This window comes from Carcharhinus amblyrhynchos, chromosome 15 (assembly GCF_965287045.1).
Source record: "Carcharhinus amblyrhynchos chromosome 15, sCarAmb.v2.hapA, whole genome shotgun sequence".
NCBI classification, from domain to species: domain Eukaryota; kingdom Metazoa; phylum Chordata; class Chondrichthyes; order Carcharhiniformes; family Carcharhinidae; genus Carcharhinus; species Carcharhinus amblyrhynchos.
The window spans coordinates 66,423,159-66,440,272 of NC_137338.1; the positions used below are offsets into that span (position 1 = coordinate 66,423,159).

The following is a 17,114-nucleotide window of genomic DNA, read 5'->3' on the forward strand; positions in this document are numbered from 1 at the left end:
TTCCGGTACTATACCAGAGGCCAACGACGACCTGAAGATCAGAGCCAGAGGCTCTGCAATCACTTCTCTTGCTTGGATTGCTTTAGCACCTCAGAAGTCACCAATGGTACTGAAAGTTGTGCAGTCACCTGCAAATATTCCCACTTCTGACCTGATGTTGAAAGGTCATTGATGAAGTAGTTGAAGATGGTTGGGCCTAGGATATTATTCTGAGGAACTTTTTAAAAAAAATTCATTTGTGGGACACAGGTATCACTGACTGGCCAGCATTTATTACCCATCCCTAGCTGCCCAAGGGCAGTTGGGAATCAATCCCATTGCTGTGGCTCTGGAGTCAAATGTAGGTCAGTTAATCATAGAATCCCTACGTGCAGGAGGCCATTTGACCCATCGAGTCTGCACTGACCACAATCATATCCAGGCCCAATTCTCATCGCCCCACATACATATCCTGCTAAGCCCTGACACTAGGGGTCAATTTATCACAGCCAGTCAACCTAACTTGCACATCTTTGGACTATTGGAGGAAACCAGAGCACCTGGAGGAAACCCACACAGACACAAAGGGAATTTGCAAACTCCACACAAGCAGTGACCTGAGAACATAAGAACATAAGAAATAGGAGCAGGAGTAGGCCATCTAGCCCTTCGAGCCTGCCCCGCCATTCAATAAGATCATGGCTGGAACTGAACCCAGGTCCCTGGCACTGTGAGGCAGCAGTGCTAACCACTGTGCCATCCATAAAGACGGCAGATTTCCTTGCTTAAAGGACATCTGTGAACCAGATGGGTTTTTCCTGACAATCAGTCATCAGTAGATTAATTCCAGATTTTTTTGGTGGAATTTGAATTCCACCATCTGCCATGGTGGAAATCAAATCTGGGTCCCCAGCGTATTAGTTGAGTTTCTGTATTAATATTCTTGTGATCCAACCCCTTCTTCCCCAACAACTCTCCCCTCCGAAGTCCTTACAGCCATTGACTTCAACTTTACAGGGGCTACTCTGTACCTCGTTCAGCCAAATGCTGCCTTGATATCCAAGGCAGATAGAAACAGAGCTATTTTTTGTCATGTTTCTGAATGCCCAACCTAACTCAAAGCAAGAATTGTTAGCAGGTTCTAAGTGTTGCTTGATAGCACACTCAATCACACTTTAGTGATGATCAAGAGTAGACAGATAGTGCAATAATTCACCAGATAATAATGGCCAGCAATTACTACTAATTAGTGTGTGCAACCAATTATCAGGGGCACTTTAAATTTTATACCAATGGTTCTCCATTTATCAATAGCTATTAATCACCTCCAACAGGAAACAAGCCACAGAAGCATATTAGTATCTTGGAACGGCCAAAGCATGAACTACACTGAAAGGTCAGTGGGGTATCTTTGACTGTGAGATACTGTAAGACCACCAAGCTTAAGTTGGTTTTGTTTGTTCTGATGCTGGGACATTCTGATATTATAAATGACACTTGCATTTCAAACCTGGAGAGAGATAACACACAGTTTACACAGGAAAGAAACAAATGAGAAAGGCTGCAATGTGGTTTTGGTTTAAAACAGTTTATAGGTAGGATACAATGCTGCAAAGTAGCCTTAAAATTCTTCATCAATGTCGATATACACACACTTCAACAAGCTTAAAAGGAAACAAAAAATCAATTTGTGAAGACTTTATTGTAAGGTTTACTGCACTTCTTTAAAACTACAGAACTAAATTGCCGTTGATAATTCCATTATAAACTCTTGTGCTACTGCACCAGTTCACAGTTCTACACAGTGGGAGCAGCATTTAGTGCAAAGGTTCAAAATTAAAAATCTCAACTGTTCTGTGCGCAGTTGCCAATTGCCTGACATGTAGAAGGTGTTTCAGAAACATGAGAATTATTGTCTGCGTTGTTCTCATTCGAAGTAATTTTTTCAGACTGATGCTACAAGGGAAAGCCTGCAGAAACTAGGGCAATGCCTAGCAAATAATATTGTTGTACCAGGCTAAAATAGGATACAAGTTCACTGCTTGAATTTTCAAATTTCTATTGCTAAAACAGTATTGAAAACCCATGATTTTTCATGAAGAAAACATCCTCCTGCAATCCTGACCTTAGCCTTCTTAATTTCCCCAAACAGAAATCAATTCTGGTTCTCAACTTCACTCGGCATTTTCGCAAAATGCAGAGGTCAGTTTAAAGAAAAAAGCTCCGACCATTAAGATTGCTACGTTTAATAGTTGATTCAATATTCTTCTTCGCAAGTATTTTCCAAATGGAAAAGATGGTGGCTCAGTGCTTACTTTTCAGGGCTGTTCAATGAGGCTGTGATGTAGGTATAGGGTATATCTACATTTGGGTTAGAGATATAACTCGACACAATAACCATGAATCCCTGACCCACACTCACTGCTAATGAAACTCTACACCATTGGCAGGACTTACAAGATTAGCTGAGTAGTTTGCCCTGACTGAGTGACTGGGATTTGATTAAAGTACACAGGTGGTCGGGTAAATGTGAATGCTGACAGATGATAAACTGCCATTACAAGGAACAGATAGTGAAGCTTTACTGTATTTGATTCAAAAGCTTCATGTTTGCTAAGTCTCCTTGGAGCTTAGACCCATTTCAAAAAAATTGTTATTGTTCCCATGCCCTACAGAAATATCACTGGTGCATTTTTAAAAATGATAAATTTACAGTTAGGATGATTCATTCTAACCTGTTACTCATTCATATCCTAACCAAAATAAATACTGACAGGAGGTTGCTCAGTTCTCAGTAGCGTTAAGTGAAAATGTTTTGACTCTGGCAGAAAGGAAAACAGTTCTGCTGTGATTAATGTATAAATAAATAGTCATCCTAATATTAGCAACTTCCCTAGACAATAACAGCAAATGAATGTTCATACATTGAAAGAGAAAACAAGGTCCAAACAATGATTCCCTCTTTCCGTATATGCGGTACTCAACATTTTCTTATTACCCCATTCAAAAAGCTACAGTAATAAGCTTATACCAAAATAACAACAACATTTGTGTTTATTCTGAAAACAAAACAAATAAATTAAAAAAATCAATGTCCAAACTATGGTTGACATGAGTACGATACCGCAGGATGAAAGATGCAAAGACAATCAAGGTAAAAACTTAACTGGAATAAAACATCACCCACCGAACACAAATTGTGAATTTGCCTTTAACACATCCACAAAGTAAAAGATCGAGATTCACATTTAGCAACATTCAGAAGTCCAATGCAGTCAGCATTTTGCCTTTTGCACTTCTATTTAAAATGTAAATGACTTAACCATTATTAAAACAAACATCCCAGCAAAATATACAAGTTGCAACTTTCCTGAAATGAGAAGTCGCGTCACAGCACAATGCAAGAAACCTCAGCCAGCAGCCTTGATGCAAGTACACAGCATTTCTTCAATTTGAGAAAGAGCATGCACCAAGGTGCAAGCTAAAAAGCATCATGCAGCACAAAGCCCTGCCATCCTTAAGAATTTTATTGATTTTTATAAAATGACAACTCGCAATGTGTTATCAAGAAACGTTCTACTTTTTCCAAACTGTGTAGAACACCCATCTGAACAAGGAGCTTAAGGAAAACAAACAGTTTTACACAATCAATATCTTTACATCTCAATATTTAAGATTAAAGACCACACTTTGAAAGCATTGCTAAAATAAAATGAAATTTGGTGACATTCTGACAAATAGCAAGGAAGCAAAAAATGGGCATATTTAAAGTAGGATAGTGACAGTATGTATAGTGCAGTTGATCAAGTGAAATGATTTAACTGGATTGCAACAATGACCTGCATTTATGAACAATTTTCAATAGAAAGAAATCCCAAAGCATTTCACAGATGCAAAAATGGATTCTAAGCCAGGAAGGGGATATTACGATAGATAAACTAAAGTTTGGTCAAAAAGTTGGGAATTAAAGAGTCTTAATGAAAGAGTTTCGGGCTTAGCCAGCTGAAGACATAACAGATAATGGTAGTGCAAAGGGATGGAGAAGGAACAAAACTGGAGCAACAGACTTCTGAGGAATTACAGAATCAGAATGGGACTGAGCACAGACACAAGGTTAGACAAAGATAACACGCAAGGAAGTTTGAGAAGGAATTGAACAAAATTAGTATTACAAGAAAAAGTCTTGGAGAAATTAATGGGACTAAAAGATACAGCATGCAGTTAGGAAGGCAAATGGCATATTGGCTTTCATTGCAAGAGTACAGGAGCAAGGATGTCTTACTGCAGCTGTACAAAACCTTGGTGAGACTACACCTGGAGGGTTGTGCAGTTTTGATCTCCTTACTCAAGGAAGGATATATTTGTCATGGAAGGAGAGTAGTGAAGGTTCACCAGACTGATTCCAGGGATGGCAGAATTGTCGTGCAGAGGGGTTAGGTTGACTGGGCTTGTATTCAATGGAGTTAAGAAGAATGAGGGGGATCTTATTGAAATGTATAAAATTATGACAGGACTAGATGTAGAGATGCTGTTTCTTCTGGGTGGTGTCCCCTAGCCTCAGGATACCAGGTAGGATAGTTAGGACTTAGATGAGGCGAAATTTCTTCACTTAGAGGATGGTGAGCCTATGGAATTCTCTACCACAGAAGGCTATGGAAGCCAAGTTACTGAATATATTTAAGGAAACATTGCTAGATTCTAAAGGTGTCAAGAGATATGGAAAAAGCATGAGCGTATGATACTAAGATAGAGGATTAGCCACGGTCATGTTGAATGGTACAGTAAGCTCAAAAGGCTGAATCCCCCTCCTATGTTTCTATGTATTAAGCAACACCTCAACTTTGAAATTCTCATCTGTTTTGAAAACCCTTCCCGATCCTCCCTCCCTATCTCTAATCTCCTCCAGCGTGACAACATTCATAACTGAGCTCCTCTAACTCTACCATTTTGAGTATCTCCGATTTTAACTATTCCACCTCGAGGCTGTGAACTCTAGAATTTCCTCCCTAAACCTCCCCACCATTGATTACTCCTTTGAGATGCTTTTTGATGTCTATGTCTTATCCAAGATTTTGGTCATCAGCTCTCTTCTCCTGTGGCTTAGTGTCAAATTTCGTTTGATAATTCTCTGACATAGTAAATTATCACAAGCTATGTTAAAGAATTATATAAATGCTATTTGTTGCTGTTGAGAGAATGAGAGAATATATAGGACAAGAGAGCAAGACTTGACAAAGGTTAATATATGGGTAGAAGAGTTTTGGATGGTAATGTGGCTGGAAGAGATTTGGATGAATTGAATTGGTGCAGGAAACATGGCATTGGAATAGTGGAATCTGGAGATGACAGTTATGGATATGGGGCTTGAGCAGCAGACAGACTGAAGCCAGGCTGGAGGTGGTGATGTTAGAGGCAGCGTCGGGGTTGAGGAAGGTAGTAGAGACAGCAACCTACACATGGAAGTGGATTCCAAGTATCCTGATGTTAGCAAATAGCCATGGATATATGGAAAGGCAGAGTGGCACAAGGATAGGTCTCCAGGAGGTAATGCTGAAGAGATTCAAAGATGAGTTATTGGTGATGCTCTGGCACCAGAGGATAGCACTTCCAAGCTGGAGAGAGTGTTGCAGGAGAGCAACAAGCTACAACAAGAATATAATTTCTGGCTTTGATCAAGGCTGTTTCACCTAACTGGAGAGATTCATACTGGAGAGATTGGTGGAAAAGTGGACATAGTTTTGGGATGTGACAACATGGTCAACAATCTGGGCGCCTCAGTAAAACCAAAGTTCAGAGAACAGCTGTTGGCCTCAGGAACAAAGTGAGCTTGGAGAAGGCATAAACAAAGATACGAGATACTGAAGAGCAAGGTCCATGCCAGTAGCAGCTCTGGGACATTTCAGTTTCTAAAATACACACAGGAAGGAATTTAGAAAACTTGCATGCTCATGTAAATACTGTACGCTAATGAAGCGCACGTAGGAAAGATCCAGATTATTGATGTAGACCTTGTTCTGCGAGGAAAATGGAAGGGAACGCTAAAGCTTTAGGGGGTCAATGGAACTTGGTGAGTTGGAATAGCCATTCATGGTGTAGATAATCCAACAGACAATCTGTCACCTCATTCAAGTCTATGTAAGAACCCAGCACAGATTGAAAGAGAAAAGAGTTACTGGAGGGCACAGGTGCACTATACAGAATAGGCACAAATTTACCAAAAAATTTGGAAGTTTGCTGCAGGAACATGGCAAAATTTGGTAGAAGACTAAGCAACCACAAAAAAATTGCATTACATCACAGTTCTCTCATAATAATGGCTAGTGTTCAAGTAAATCAAATTAGCCTTCACCATCAGAACAGTTCTGCCAAAAGGATGGTCTTGTGTTGTGGTCAAATGTAATCAGTAAGAATACTTGGTAAATGTTCTGGAGTCTTCTGAAGGATATCGGAACAGGAGGCAGCCATTAAACCCCACAAGCCAATTCTTTCATTCAGTGAGATCATGGCTGATTTGCGACCTATGTACTCAATTTTGCCTTGCATCCCTTAATACCACTGAATAGCAGAAGTCTCATCAACTTCATTGCCAATTGCCACTTGTGGAGGCAAGTTCCAAACTTCTGCCACTGTTTGGGTGTAAAATTACACCTGTACAGTCTGACTCAAATCTTTTACGTCCTCTCATCCCAGTCTTCTCAATCTGCAGAAATATCTTTTCTTTCTCTTTCCTATCAGTTTACCTTAATATCCTGAAAACTGTGATCATATCAATCACTAATCTTCTCAATTCCAGGGAATAGAACCCTAGGTTACTTAATCTCTTCTCATATCAGAAGGACTGGACTCCAGTGGTTAAGTTAAGTCTACACTGCACTCCCTCCAAAGTCAACAAATTGCTCCAAAGCCCCAGAACTGAACAGAACACTGCAACTGTGATCTGACCGAAACTTTATGCAGCTATGTTGTGTCTCTGACACCCTCAGACTCCAGATGTAAAGTTCAGCATTCGATTAGCCTTTGGGATTATTTTCTGGAGCTGCTCCTGATTGCCTTACCCAGACAAAAATGATCCTCATTTTACATACAAAGAACGCCACAGCACAGGAAACAGGCCCTTCTGCCCAACGAGCCCACGCCGCCATTTTAACAATGTGCTTTTCCTCTTCCACCTTTGACCCTTGTCTATGCTTATGGCGCCCACAGTGGAAACCAAATTGAGGGGAGAATAATTTAGGGACAATTTGTTACACCAATCAGCCTAAGAGCACATCTTTGGGGTGTGGGAGGAAACTGGAGCACCCAGAGGAAACCCACGCAACCACAGGGAGAATGCGCAAACTCCCACAGATACTGGCCCAAATCCATGTATCTGCACAGCAAACAGTGATAGTCACTGAGCTGTTGTGGTGCCCATCTGCTGGTCCAGTTTAAGCGTACACAAGTGACACGAAGTACTAGGCTACTCTTGAAACATCCAAGAGCAGCCCATGCACGACCCACCACGTGTACGCCCCTTGTTAGACAACAAGGTGGACTGACGCACCTATGGAGTAAGAGAAAAACATCAACACATGTAACAGTTGATTTCCAGGAACGTCCCGAGGCTCTGATCCTTATTTAAAACAGTCCCCTATAACCTTCCATCCCTATTTCGCTCATGTGTCTAAGTACACCTTAAGCAAGTCCAGCGTGCCTGCCTCCACCACCTTACTTGGCAGTGAAGAATATTAGATCCCCCCCTCATTCTCCGTCTTTCTAAGGAAAACAGCCTCAATTTACCCAATCTTTCCTCATAACCCAGTCCTTCCATACCAGGCAGCATCCTGGTAAACCACCTCTGCACTCTCTCCAGGGTCTCCACATCCTTCGCTCAGAAAGAACGATAGCTAGGGGAGTATGTGAAGTGGCTTTTAAATGAGCCTCAACAATTATTCACATGACAACAATTAAAAAAAACAGTAGCTGTAACACAGGACACTAACTACTTTGAGTTTAGCTTGGTGACAGAATAAAGGACTTCACAAGAAGCCAGTCCGTTGCAATCCCAGCATTATGTATAGATGGCACAATGCCCATTCATACAGCTGAACTTGGTAAGAAATGCAAATATAAAGACTTTTAAAAAGCCAAGTTTATTTTAGTTACACAATCCAGATAACTTGGTGATGTGATACAAGATTTAAAATGCTGTAAAGGATGAGATGGGAGCAGAATGCACAGTAATTGAGGTGGTCAACAATGAGGTGCCATAGGTACAAGAAATTTCGAAGAGGGTAGGAGAAACTTCTTCAAACAGTTGACAGATTGTAAATGTTAACGGTTGAGGGAGAAATAGTCAATATTCATGATAATATTATATAGACAGATGAATGAAAAGGGTTGAATATCAGAAAACAATATGAACTCTGTTCAAGCTGACAAAAACTGAGCATGCCAAATTGTCTGCTTCTTGATATAGCTTCAATTTACTTTTGTGATTGAAGTAATAGTTAAAATAAGGGAAGAATTTCACAATTTAGAACTAACTTCAGAAACCACCTTGGGGAGAAAGCTTGACATGTATTGTAAAAACTATTCTTTCTCTGTGCCAAATCAAATAAAGTTGATCTACAACTATGGCTTTAAGTTCACACTCAATGCGAGCCAAAGCCAATACTAATATTGAAGACAAGTTGCATTAAAACAGCCTCAGATTACTAAATTGCTCAGTTTACTAGAAGTTACAGTACTAATCCCACTTGGATCTGGGAAGGGTCTGAAAAGATGTAACACTGATGAAGAAAACCACTAATGCAAGTCTTCCAAACAATTTCATCAAAATGAATAAGTCATCAAAACATACCTGGCTCAACAGCAGGATATCATGAATTTCACATTTAATAGGGCTATTGACTTCAAACAAAATCTTTCAATGTATTTTCATCACTAATTTTTGCACATGCCTTAAGACCTAATCAGAAGGTTTTTACTTGAAGCAAATTATAACTCTGTGCAAAGTACTCCAGGCACAATATCACCAATGTCCTGTATAACTGTAGCAAGGTTTCCCTATTTCTATATGCTCCAACCCCCTTATAAAGGTCAACATTCAATTTGCCTTCCCACTTGCTTACTGCTCCTATATACTGGCTTTTTGTAATTCACCTTTCTACAATTTTCTATTCACCCTGCCAAAGTGGACAGCCCCACATTTTCCCAGGTTATACTTAATCTATATCACATTGCAGATTCTTTATATCCTCCTCACAACTTACTCTTTATCAAGATACAAGAGTCTTTCAGTCTTCCCTTTTAAATAAGCCATTAATACAGATTGCAAAAAGCTGATGAACCAGCACTTGTCCAGGCACTGCAGATTGCCAATGTAAAAATGATCCACATAAGAGGGGAAACAATTAATGGGAACCCGAGGAGCAGCTTTTTTTTTTAAAAGGGTGGTACGTATGAGAAATGAGGAAGTGGTTGAGGCAGGGCCATTGACAACATTTAATTGGCATTTGGACAGATACACGGATAGAAAAGATTTAGAGGGATATGGGTCAAATGCAGGCAAGTGGTGTTAGCTTAGAAGGACATTTTAGTTGGAATGGACCAGTTTGGGCCAAAGAGAATCTACTGCACGGAAACAGGCCATGTCCAGACTCTGTTTCCTGTTAGTTAGCTAATCTTCTATCCATGCTAATATAAATCACCCCAACATCAAAACTCATCTTATGCAGCAGTCTTTTATGCATTGTATCAAATGGTTTGGGCCTATATTCATGGGAGTTAAGAATGAGAGATGATCCGACTGAGGCACAAGATTCTGAGGGGGCTTGGCAGGATAGATGCTGAGAGGATGTTTCTTTCATGGGAGGAGTGAGATGTAGGAGACACCATTTAAAAATAACTAGCCTTCCGTTTATAGATCATAGAATCCTACAGTGCAGGAGGCTACTCAGCCCATCGAGCCTGCATCAACAATCCTAGGCCTATCCGCAGCCCTACGTATTTACCCTGCCAACCCCCCAACACTAAGGGCAATTTAGTATGGCCAATCAATCTAACCCGTACGTCTTTGGACTGTGGGAGAAAACTGGAGTACCAGAAGAAACCCATACAGAGGAGAATGTGCAAACTCTGTAGTCACCCAGGTCCTAATGCTGAGGCAGCAGTGCTAACCATTGTGCCACTCTTAAAACAAGAGATATGGAGGAATTTCTGCTCTGGGGGTTGCTAGTGTTTGGAACTCTCAGGACCATAGAACATTACAGCACACAAACAGGCCTTTTGGCCATTCTTGGCTGTGCCGAACCATTTTTCTGCCTAATCCCACTGACCTGCACCTGGACCATATCCCTCCACAACCCTCTCATCCATGTACCTGTCTATGTTTTTCTTAAATGAGCCTGCATTTACCACTTCATCTGGCAGGTCATTCCACATTCCCACCACTGTGTGAAGAACCCACTTCCTAATATTCCCTTTAAACTTTCCCACTTCACCCTTAACCCATGTGCTCTAGTTTTTTTTCTCCCTTAGCCTCAGCAGGAAAAAGCCTGCTTGCACTCACCCTATAACCATCATAATTTTATACACTTTTATCAAATCTCCCCTCATTCTTCAACGCTCCAGGGAATAAAGTCCTAACGTATTCAATCTCTGTAACTCAGTTTCTCAAGTCCCGGCAACATCTTTGTAAACCTTCTCTGCACTCTTTCAACCTTATTAATATCCTTCCTGTAATTAGGTGACCAAAAGTGTACACAATACTCTAAACTCAGCCTCACCAATGTCTTGTACAACCTCACCATAACATTCCAACTCTTATACTCAATACTTTGATTTATAAAGGCCAATGTTCCAAAAGTACTCTACGACCCTATCTACCTGTGACGCCACTTTCAGGGAATTATATGTGTACTCCCAGATCCCTCTGTTCTACTGCACTCTTCAGTGTCCTACCATTTACCACACATGTTCTACCTTGGTTTGTCCTTCCAAAGTGCAATACCTCACACTTGTCTGCATTAAACTCCATCTGCCATCTTTCAGCCCCTTTTTCTAGTTGGTCCAAATCCCTCTGCAAGCTTCGAAAACCTTTGTCACTGTCCACTACACCTCCAAATCTTTGTATCAGCAGCAAATTTGCTGATCCAATTTACCAAATTATCATCCAGATCATTGATATAGATGACAAACAACAATGGACTCAGCACTGATCCCTGTGGCATACCACTAGTCACAGACCTCCACTCAGAAGCAATCCTCCACTACCGCTCTCTGGCTTCATCCATTGAGCCAATGTCTAATCCAATTTACTACCTCTCCATGTACAACTAGTGACTGAACCCTCCTAATTCTTACCCAACATCCCATGCGGAACCTTGTCAAAGGCCTTACTGAAGTGCATGTAGACAACATCCACTGCCTTCCTTTCATCCACTTTCTTGGTAACAACCTCAAAAATCTTAAGATTGGTCAAACATGACCTACCACGCACAAAGCCATGTTGACTCTCCCTAATAAGTCCCTGTCCATCCAAGTATTTGTAGATCCTATCTCTTAGTACTGCTTCCAATAATTTACCTACTGCTGACGTCAAACTTACCAGCCTATAATTTCCTAGATTACTTTTTGAGCCTTTTTTAAACAACGGAACAGGAGATATCCTCCAATCATCCAGCACCTCACCCATGGTTACCGACATTTTAAATATATCTGCCAGGGCCCCTGCAATTTCTACACTAGTCTCCTTCAAAGTCCGAGGGAATACCCAGTCCGGTCCTGGGGCTTTATCTACTCTGGTTTGCTTCAAGACAACAAGCACCTCCTCCCCTTTAATCTGTATAGGTTCCATGACCTCCCTACTTGTTTGCCTAATTTCTATATGCTCCATGCCAGTTTCCTTAGTAAATACGGATGCAAGAAAACCACTTAATATCTCCCCCATTTCTTTTGGTTCCATACAAAGCCGACCACTTTGATCTTCAAGAGGACCAATTTTATCCCTTACTATCCTTTTGCTCTTAATATACCTGTAGAAGCTCTTAGGATTATCCTTCAGCTTGACTACCAAAACAACCTCATGTCTTCTTTTAGCCCTCCTGATTTCTTTAAGTAGTTTCTTGCACTTTTTATACTCCTCAAACATCTTATTTGTTCTCTGTTGCCTATACATGTCATACACATCTCTCTCTTCTTATCAGAGTTGCAATATCCCTCAAGAACCAAGGTTCCTTATTCACTTTGCCTTTAATCCTAACAGGAACATACAAACTCTGCACTCTCAGAATTTCTCCTTTGAAGGCCTCCCACTTATCAATCGCATCATTGCCAGAGAACAGCTTGTCCCAATCCACGCTTTTAAAATCCTTTCACATTTCTTTAAATTTGGCCTTTTTCCAGTTTAGAACATCAACCCGAGGACCAGATCTATCTTTATCCATGATCAAGTTGAAACTAATGGCGTTATGATCACTGGAGCCAAAGTGTTCCCCTACACACACTTGCATCACTTGTCCTAATAGGAGATCTAATATTGCATCCGCTCCAATTGGTACCTCTATGTATTGATTTAGAAAATTTTCCTGAACACATTTTACAAACTCCAACTCGTAACCAGAGTGGAGGCTGGGTCATTGAATATATTAAAACAAGTTAGACAGATATTAAATTTACAAAGTCAAAGGCTATGTGGGGAGTTGGGGAATGCAGGATATCAAGATCACAATCTGATCTGCCATGCACTTATTCAATAGTGGAAGTAGTTCAACGGGCAGAATGGCCTTGCCCTGCTCTATATATCATGATTGTAAGCTCCGTTACTCTCCGGCAGGATACTGGATGTGAGGAATGAGATCAGTCATGATTCTATGGAATGGCAGAGTAAGTTTGGAGGACCAAACAGCCTACTTCTGTCTCATGGTCTTAACTACGTGAAGCTAAGTGAGATTACATTTAGTTGTTGTGTTTGATCTCACTGTGAGCTTCCAGCCATACCTGTTCCATTACCAAGACTGCTTCACTTTCAACTCTGGTATTGTTTCAATACATCTGTTGCGGAAACCTTCTTTTGTCTTTGTTAACCGTAAACTAGACAATTCCAGTGCTCTCCTGGTCAGTCTCCCATCTTCCATTCTTCATCAATGGGTTCTCATCCAAAACTCTGCTGCCCATACCAACTCTCAACTATTCCATTTCTTTACTTATCTGCTTTGCTCCCACTGGGACATCAAAATGCTCAAATCCTCATCCGTTTTAAAATCGTTCCAAGATCTCACCATTTCCTTTAGTCTATAACCTCCCCCAGTGCCAAAACCTCTGAAATCTCTGCACTCCAATTCTGGCCTCTCAAGCATCTAGGATTTTAATCACTCCACCAATGGCATGTGTACTTTCAGTTGCCTTGGCCCGACAAATTTACTGGAGTTCTATGAGGATGTGTCTAGGGCGGTGGATAGAGGAGAGCCGGTGGATGTGGTCTTTCTTGATTTTCAGAAGGCGTTTGACAAGGTACCTCACAACAGGTTATTGCAGAAGGTCAGGGGACATGGAGTTGGGGGTAGGGTGTTAGCGTGGATAGAGGATTGGCTGTCAAATAGGAGGCAGAGAGTGGGGGTCAATGGGTGCTATTCGAATTGGAGGTTGGTGACTAGTGGAGTGCCCCAGGGGTCGGTGCTGGGGCCTCAGCTATTTACCATTTATATAGATGATCTGGAGGAGGGGTCCGAGTGTATGGTGTCGAAATTTGCTGATGACACCAAGATTGGTGGAACGGCAAATTGCGCGGAGGGTGTGGAGAGTCTGCAGAAGGATCTAGATAGGCTGGGCGAATGGGCCAGGAACTGGCAAATGGAATTTAATGTTGGCAAGTGCGAGGTGGTCCACTTTGGTAGGAATAATGGTAGGAAGGATTATTACTTATGTGGCAAAAGACTGCAGCAGGCGACGGTGCAGAGGGACCTCGGGGTCCTTGTGCATGAGTCGCAAAAACCCAGCTTGCAGGTGCAGCAGGTGGTCAGGAAGGCAAATGGGATGCTGGCCTTCATAGCGAGGGGGATTGAATATAAAAGTAGGGAGGTCTTGCTGAGGCTGTATAGGGCATTGGTGAGGCTGCAGCTGGAGTACTGTGTGCAGTTTCGGGCGCCGTACTTACGCAAGGATATTTTGGCCTTGGAGGGAGTGCAGAGGATGTTTACTAGGCTGATGCCGGAGTTGAGGGGGTTGAGCTATGAAGAGAGGCTGAATAAACTAGGCTTGTACTCGTTAGAGTTTAGAAGAATGAGGGGAGATCTCATTGAGATGATGAATGGGATGGATAGGATAGAGGTGGAGAGACTCTTCCTGCTCAGAAAGGACAGTAGGACTAGGGGGCACAGCCTCAAGATAAAGGGGGGGGGCGGTTTAGAACGGAGTTGAGGAGGAACTTCTTCACTCAAAGGGTGGTGAATCTCTGGAATTCTCTGCCCGTTGAAGTGGTGGAGGCTACCTCGCTAAATATTTTTAAGACGCGGGTTGATGGGTTTTTGATAAGAGAGGGGATTAAGGGTTATGGGGAGAGGGTGGGAATGTGGAACTGAGCCACGACAGATCAGCCATGATCTTATTGAATGGCGGGGCAGGCTCGAAGGGCTAGATGGCCTACTCCTGCTGCTATTTCTTATGTTCTTATGATCTGATGATCTGGAACTCTCCCCCTAAACCTCTGATTCCCTCAATTTTAAAGAAGCTCTTTAAAATCAATTCCTTTGGCTAATCTTTTGGTAACCTAAATATCCTGCATGGCTTAGTGTTAGAAATGCAATTGATAATGCTCTGAGTGCTTTGGGAGGTTTTACTACGTGAAAGGCACAATGTAATTAATTTTCTGCTGTTGGTGAACAGCAATCTCACTGATCATTTGGAATGCTACTTCTTACCTTTAGTCAGTCTTTAACCCATGTCACTTACTCCTGTTTTGAAGCCAGTTTATTACATACCCTGCAAATCGTCCTGACCTTCGTCTTGTGTCTTCCACATGTATTTATATTTCATTAAGGGTTGTTAAGCACAACTTCCCCTCCTGAAATCCATCATGGCCATTCTTTTTCATATTTTTAGTTCCTAGATTTTTATCTATTCAATCTGTAAGGATCCTGCCATCATTCCAAGCACCAAGTTCAAGCCAACTGGTCTGTATTTGCCTAGACTTGTTTGATCCATCTCCCTTTTAAAATACAAGAATGTATATGCTGCAATGAAAGCGCTTAACTTTAAATACTCACTTCAAGCTCAACTCTGAATTCATATCAATGAGAAACCTTACAAATGCTCACAAAATGACTACGCCAGCACAATCAGGACCAAGCGTACCATCATCTGGTAAAATTTCATTGTCTAATCCATTTATGTGTGTGTAATAATAGTGGAACCCTGATTTTACATGCACTGATTTAGCACGAAATCGGATATGATGCAATATGACAGATTAATTCTTTTGCTCTTTCTGGTTTAGTGATGTGGCACGACCCTGATAACATTTTATGGACCCCGACCATCGAGTACAACGGGGCTGCACTGTACATTTGATATCTTTTCCCTAACCTCAAGACCTCTGGATGAAATCTGTCAGGATCATCGGTTTTATTCTAAGTTTGGTTTGATTATCGGTTATACCCTCTTCCCTTTAAGTGTCTTTTTTAAAAAATCTCATTCCTGATCGTGCTAGCTTTCAGCATAAAAACCAAGGCAAAGTAATTATTTAATATTTCTGCCATTCCATTATTATCTGCAAGCTTACAGAATCCCTCAGTAGCCATATCCCTCTCCTGATTTTTCATTATTTACCGAACTGCAGAATTCAATTTGTTTTTGCATTCCCTGATAATACTTAAGTTTCTCTGCTTCGATTGCATGTGTGTTCCTACTGTCACCCTCTTGTTTGTGCACTTAGTACATGCCTTTTTTGCTTCAGTTTTGCCATTCTTTATTTCACAAATCAGAATTGTTGAGGCGGAAGGAGGCCATTCAGCCCATCGTATCTTCACCAGCTCTCCAAATGAGTATCATGGTTTCATACTATCCCCTTTGCTTTTTCCCTGTACCCCTGTAGGTTATTTCTATTTAAATAAACATCTGAATGCCCTCCTGAATGTCTTGATTGAACCGGTGTCCATTACAGCTCCAGGCAGTTCATTTCAGACCTCAATCACTTGCTGTGTGAAGAAGTTTTTTCTCTCATCCCGTTTGCTTCTTTTGAAAATCAATTTGTATACTGCCCTCTCATTCTTGACCCTATTACGAGCAAGTTTCTCCCTATCCACTGTCCAGTCCGCTCATGATTTTGAGCATCTCAACCAAATCTCCTCAGCTGTCATCTCTCCAAGGAGAACAGTCCCAACCTCTCCAATCTATCATAACTGAAGTTTAACATCTCTACAACCATTGTAAACCTCTTCTAAATTTCTCTCCATCGAATTCACATCCTTCCTATAGCATGGCATCCAGATCGATAATAACAGTCCAGCTGAGGTCTAATGAGTGTCTTATACAAACTCAGCATAGCCTCCTTGCTCTTATCCCTACACCCCTATTAAAATGCAGTGTATTATATGCTTTATTAGCTGCTCTCTCCACTTGCCCTGCCACCTTCAATGATCTATGCAAATATACATCCCCTTTAAGAAATTTATTCTTTATATTGTCTCTGCATATTCTTCCTGCATCACCTTGCACTTCTCTGTATTGAGCTTCATCTGCCACCTATTTGTCCACTCCACCTACCTGTCAATGTCCTTTCGAAATTCTATAGTGTCGACCTTACAGTTGATATTCCCAAGTACTATCTCATCCGCAAACTTTGATATTGTCCCCCAACACCAAGATCTAGATTAGTGTCACGAAAAGGATACCAATACCAACCCACGGGAACACCAATATAAACCTTCCTCCAGCCTGAAAAATATCCATTAACCATTATTCAGGGCTGCACGGTAGCAGTGGTTAGCACTGCTGCTTCACAGCTCCAGGGTCCTGGGTTCGATTCCTGGCTCCGGTCACTGTCTGTGTGGAGTTTGCACATTCTCCTTGTGGCTGCATGGGTTTCCTCCGGGTACTCCGGTTTCCTCCCACAATCCAAAGATGTGCGGGTTAGATTGATTGGCCATGCTAAAAAA

The 17,114-nt window shown here is 41.4% G+C and overlaps 1 protein-coding gene across 1 annotated transcript in view; it reads right to left on the reverse strand.

Moving 5' to 3' along the window:
- Positions 1 to 1,551: 1,551 nt before the first annotated feature.
- Positions 1,552 to 17,114, reverse strand: part of sms (spermine synthase) — a 62,213-nt gene continuing 46,650 nt past the window's right edge. Inside the window, exon 11 of the mRNA XM_080204103.1 lies at positions 1,552 to 3,586. Within this exon, the coding sequence (XP_080060229.1) occupies positions 3,556 to 3,586 (31 nt within the window). The 3' untranslated portion in view covers positions 1,552 to 3,555. The remainder of the gene's footprint in view (positions 3,587 to 17,114) is intronic.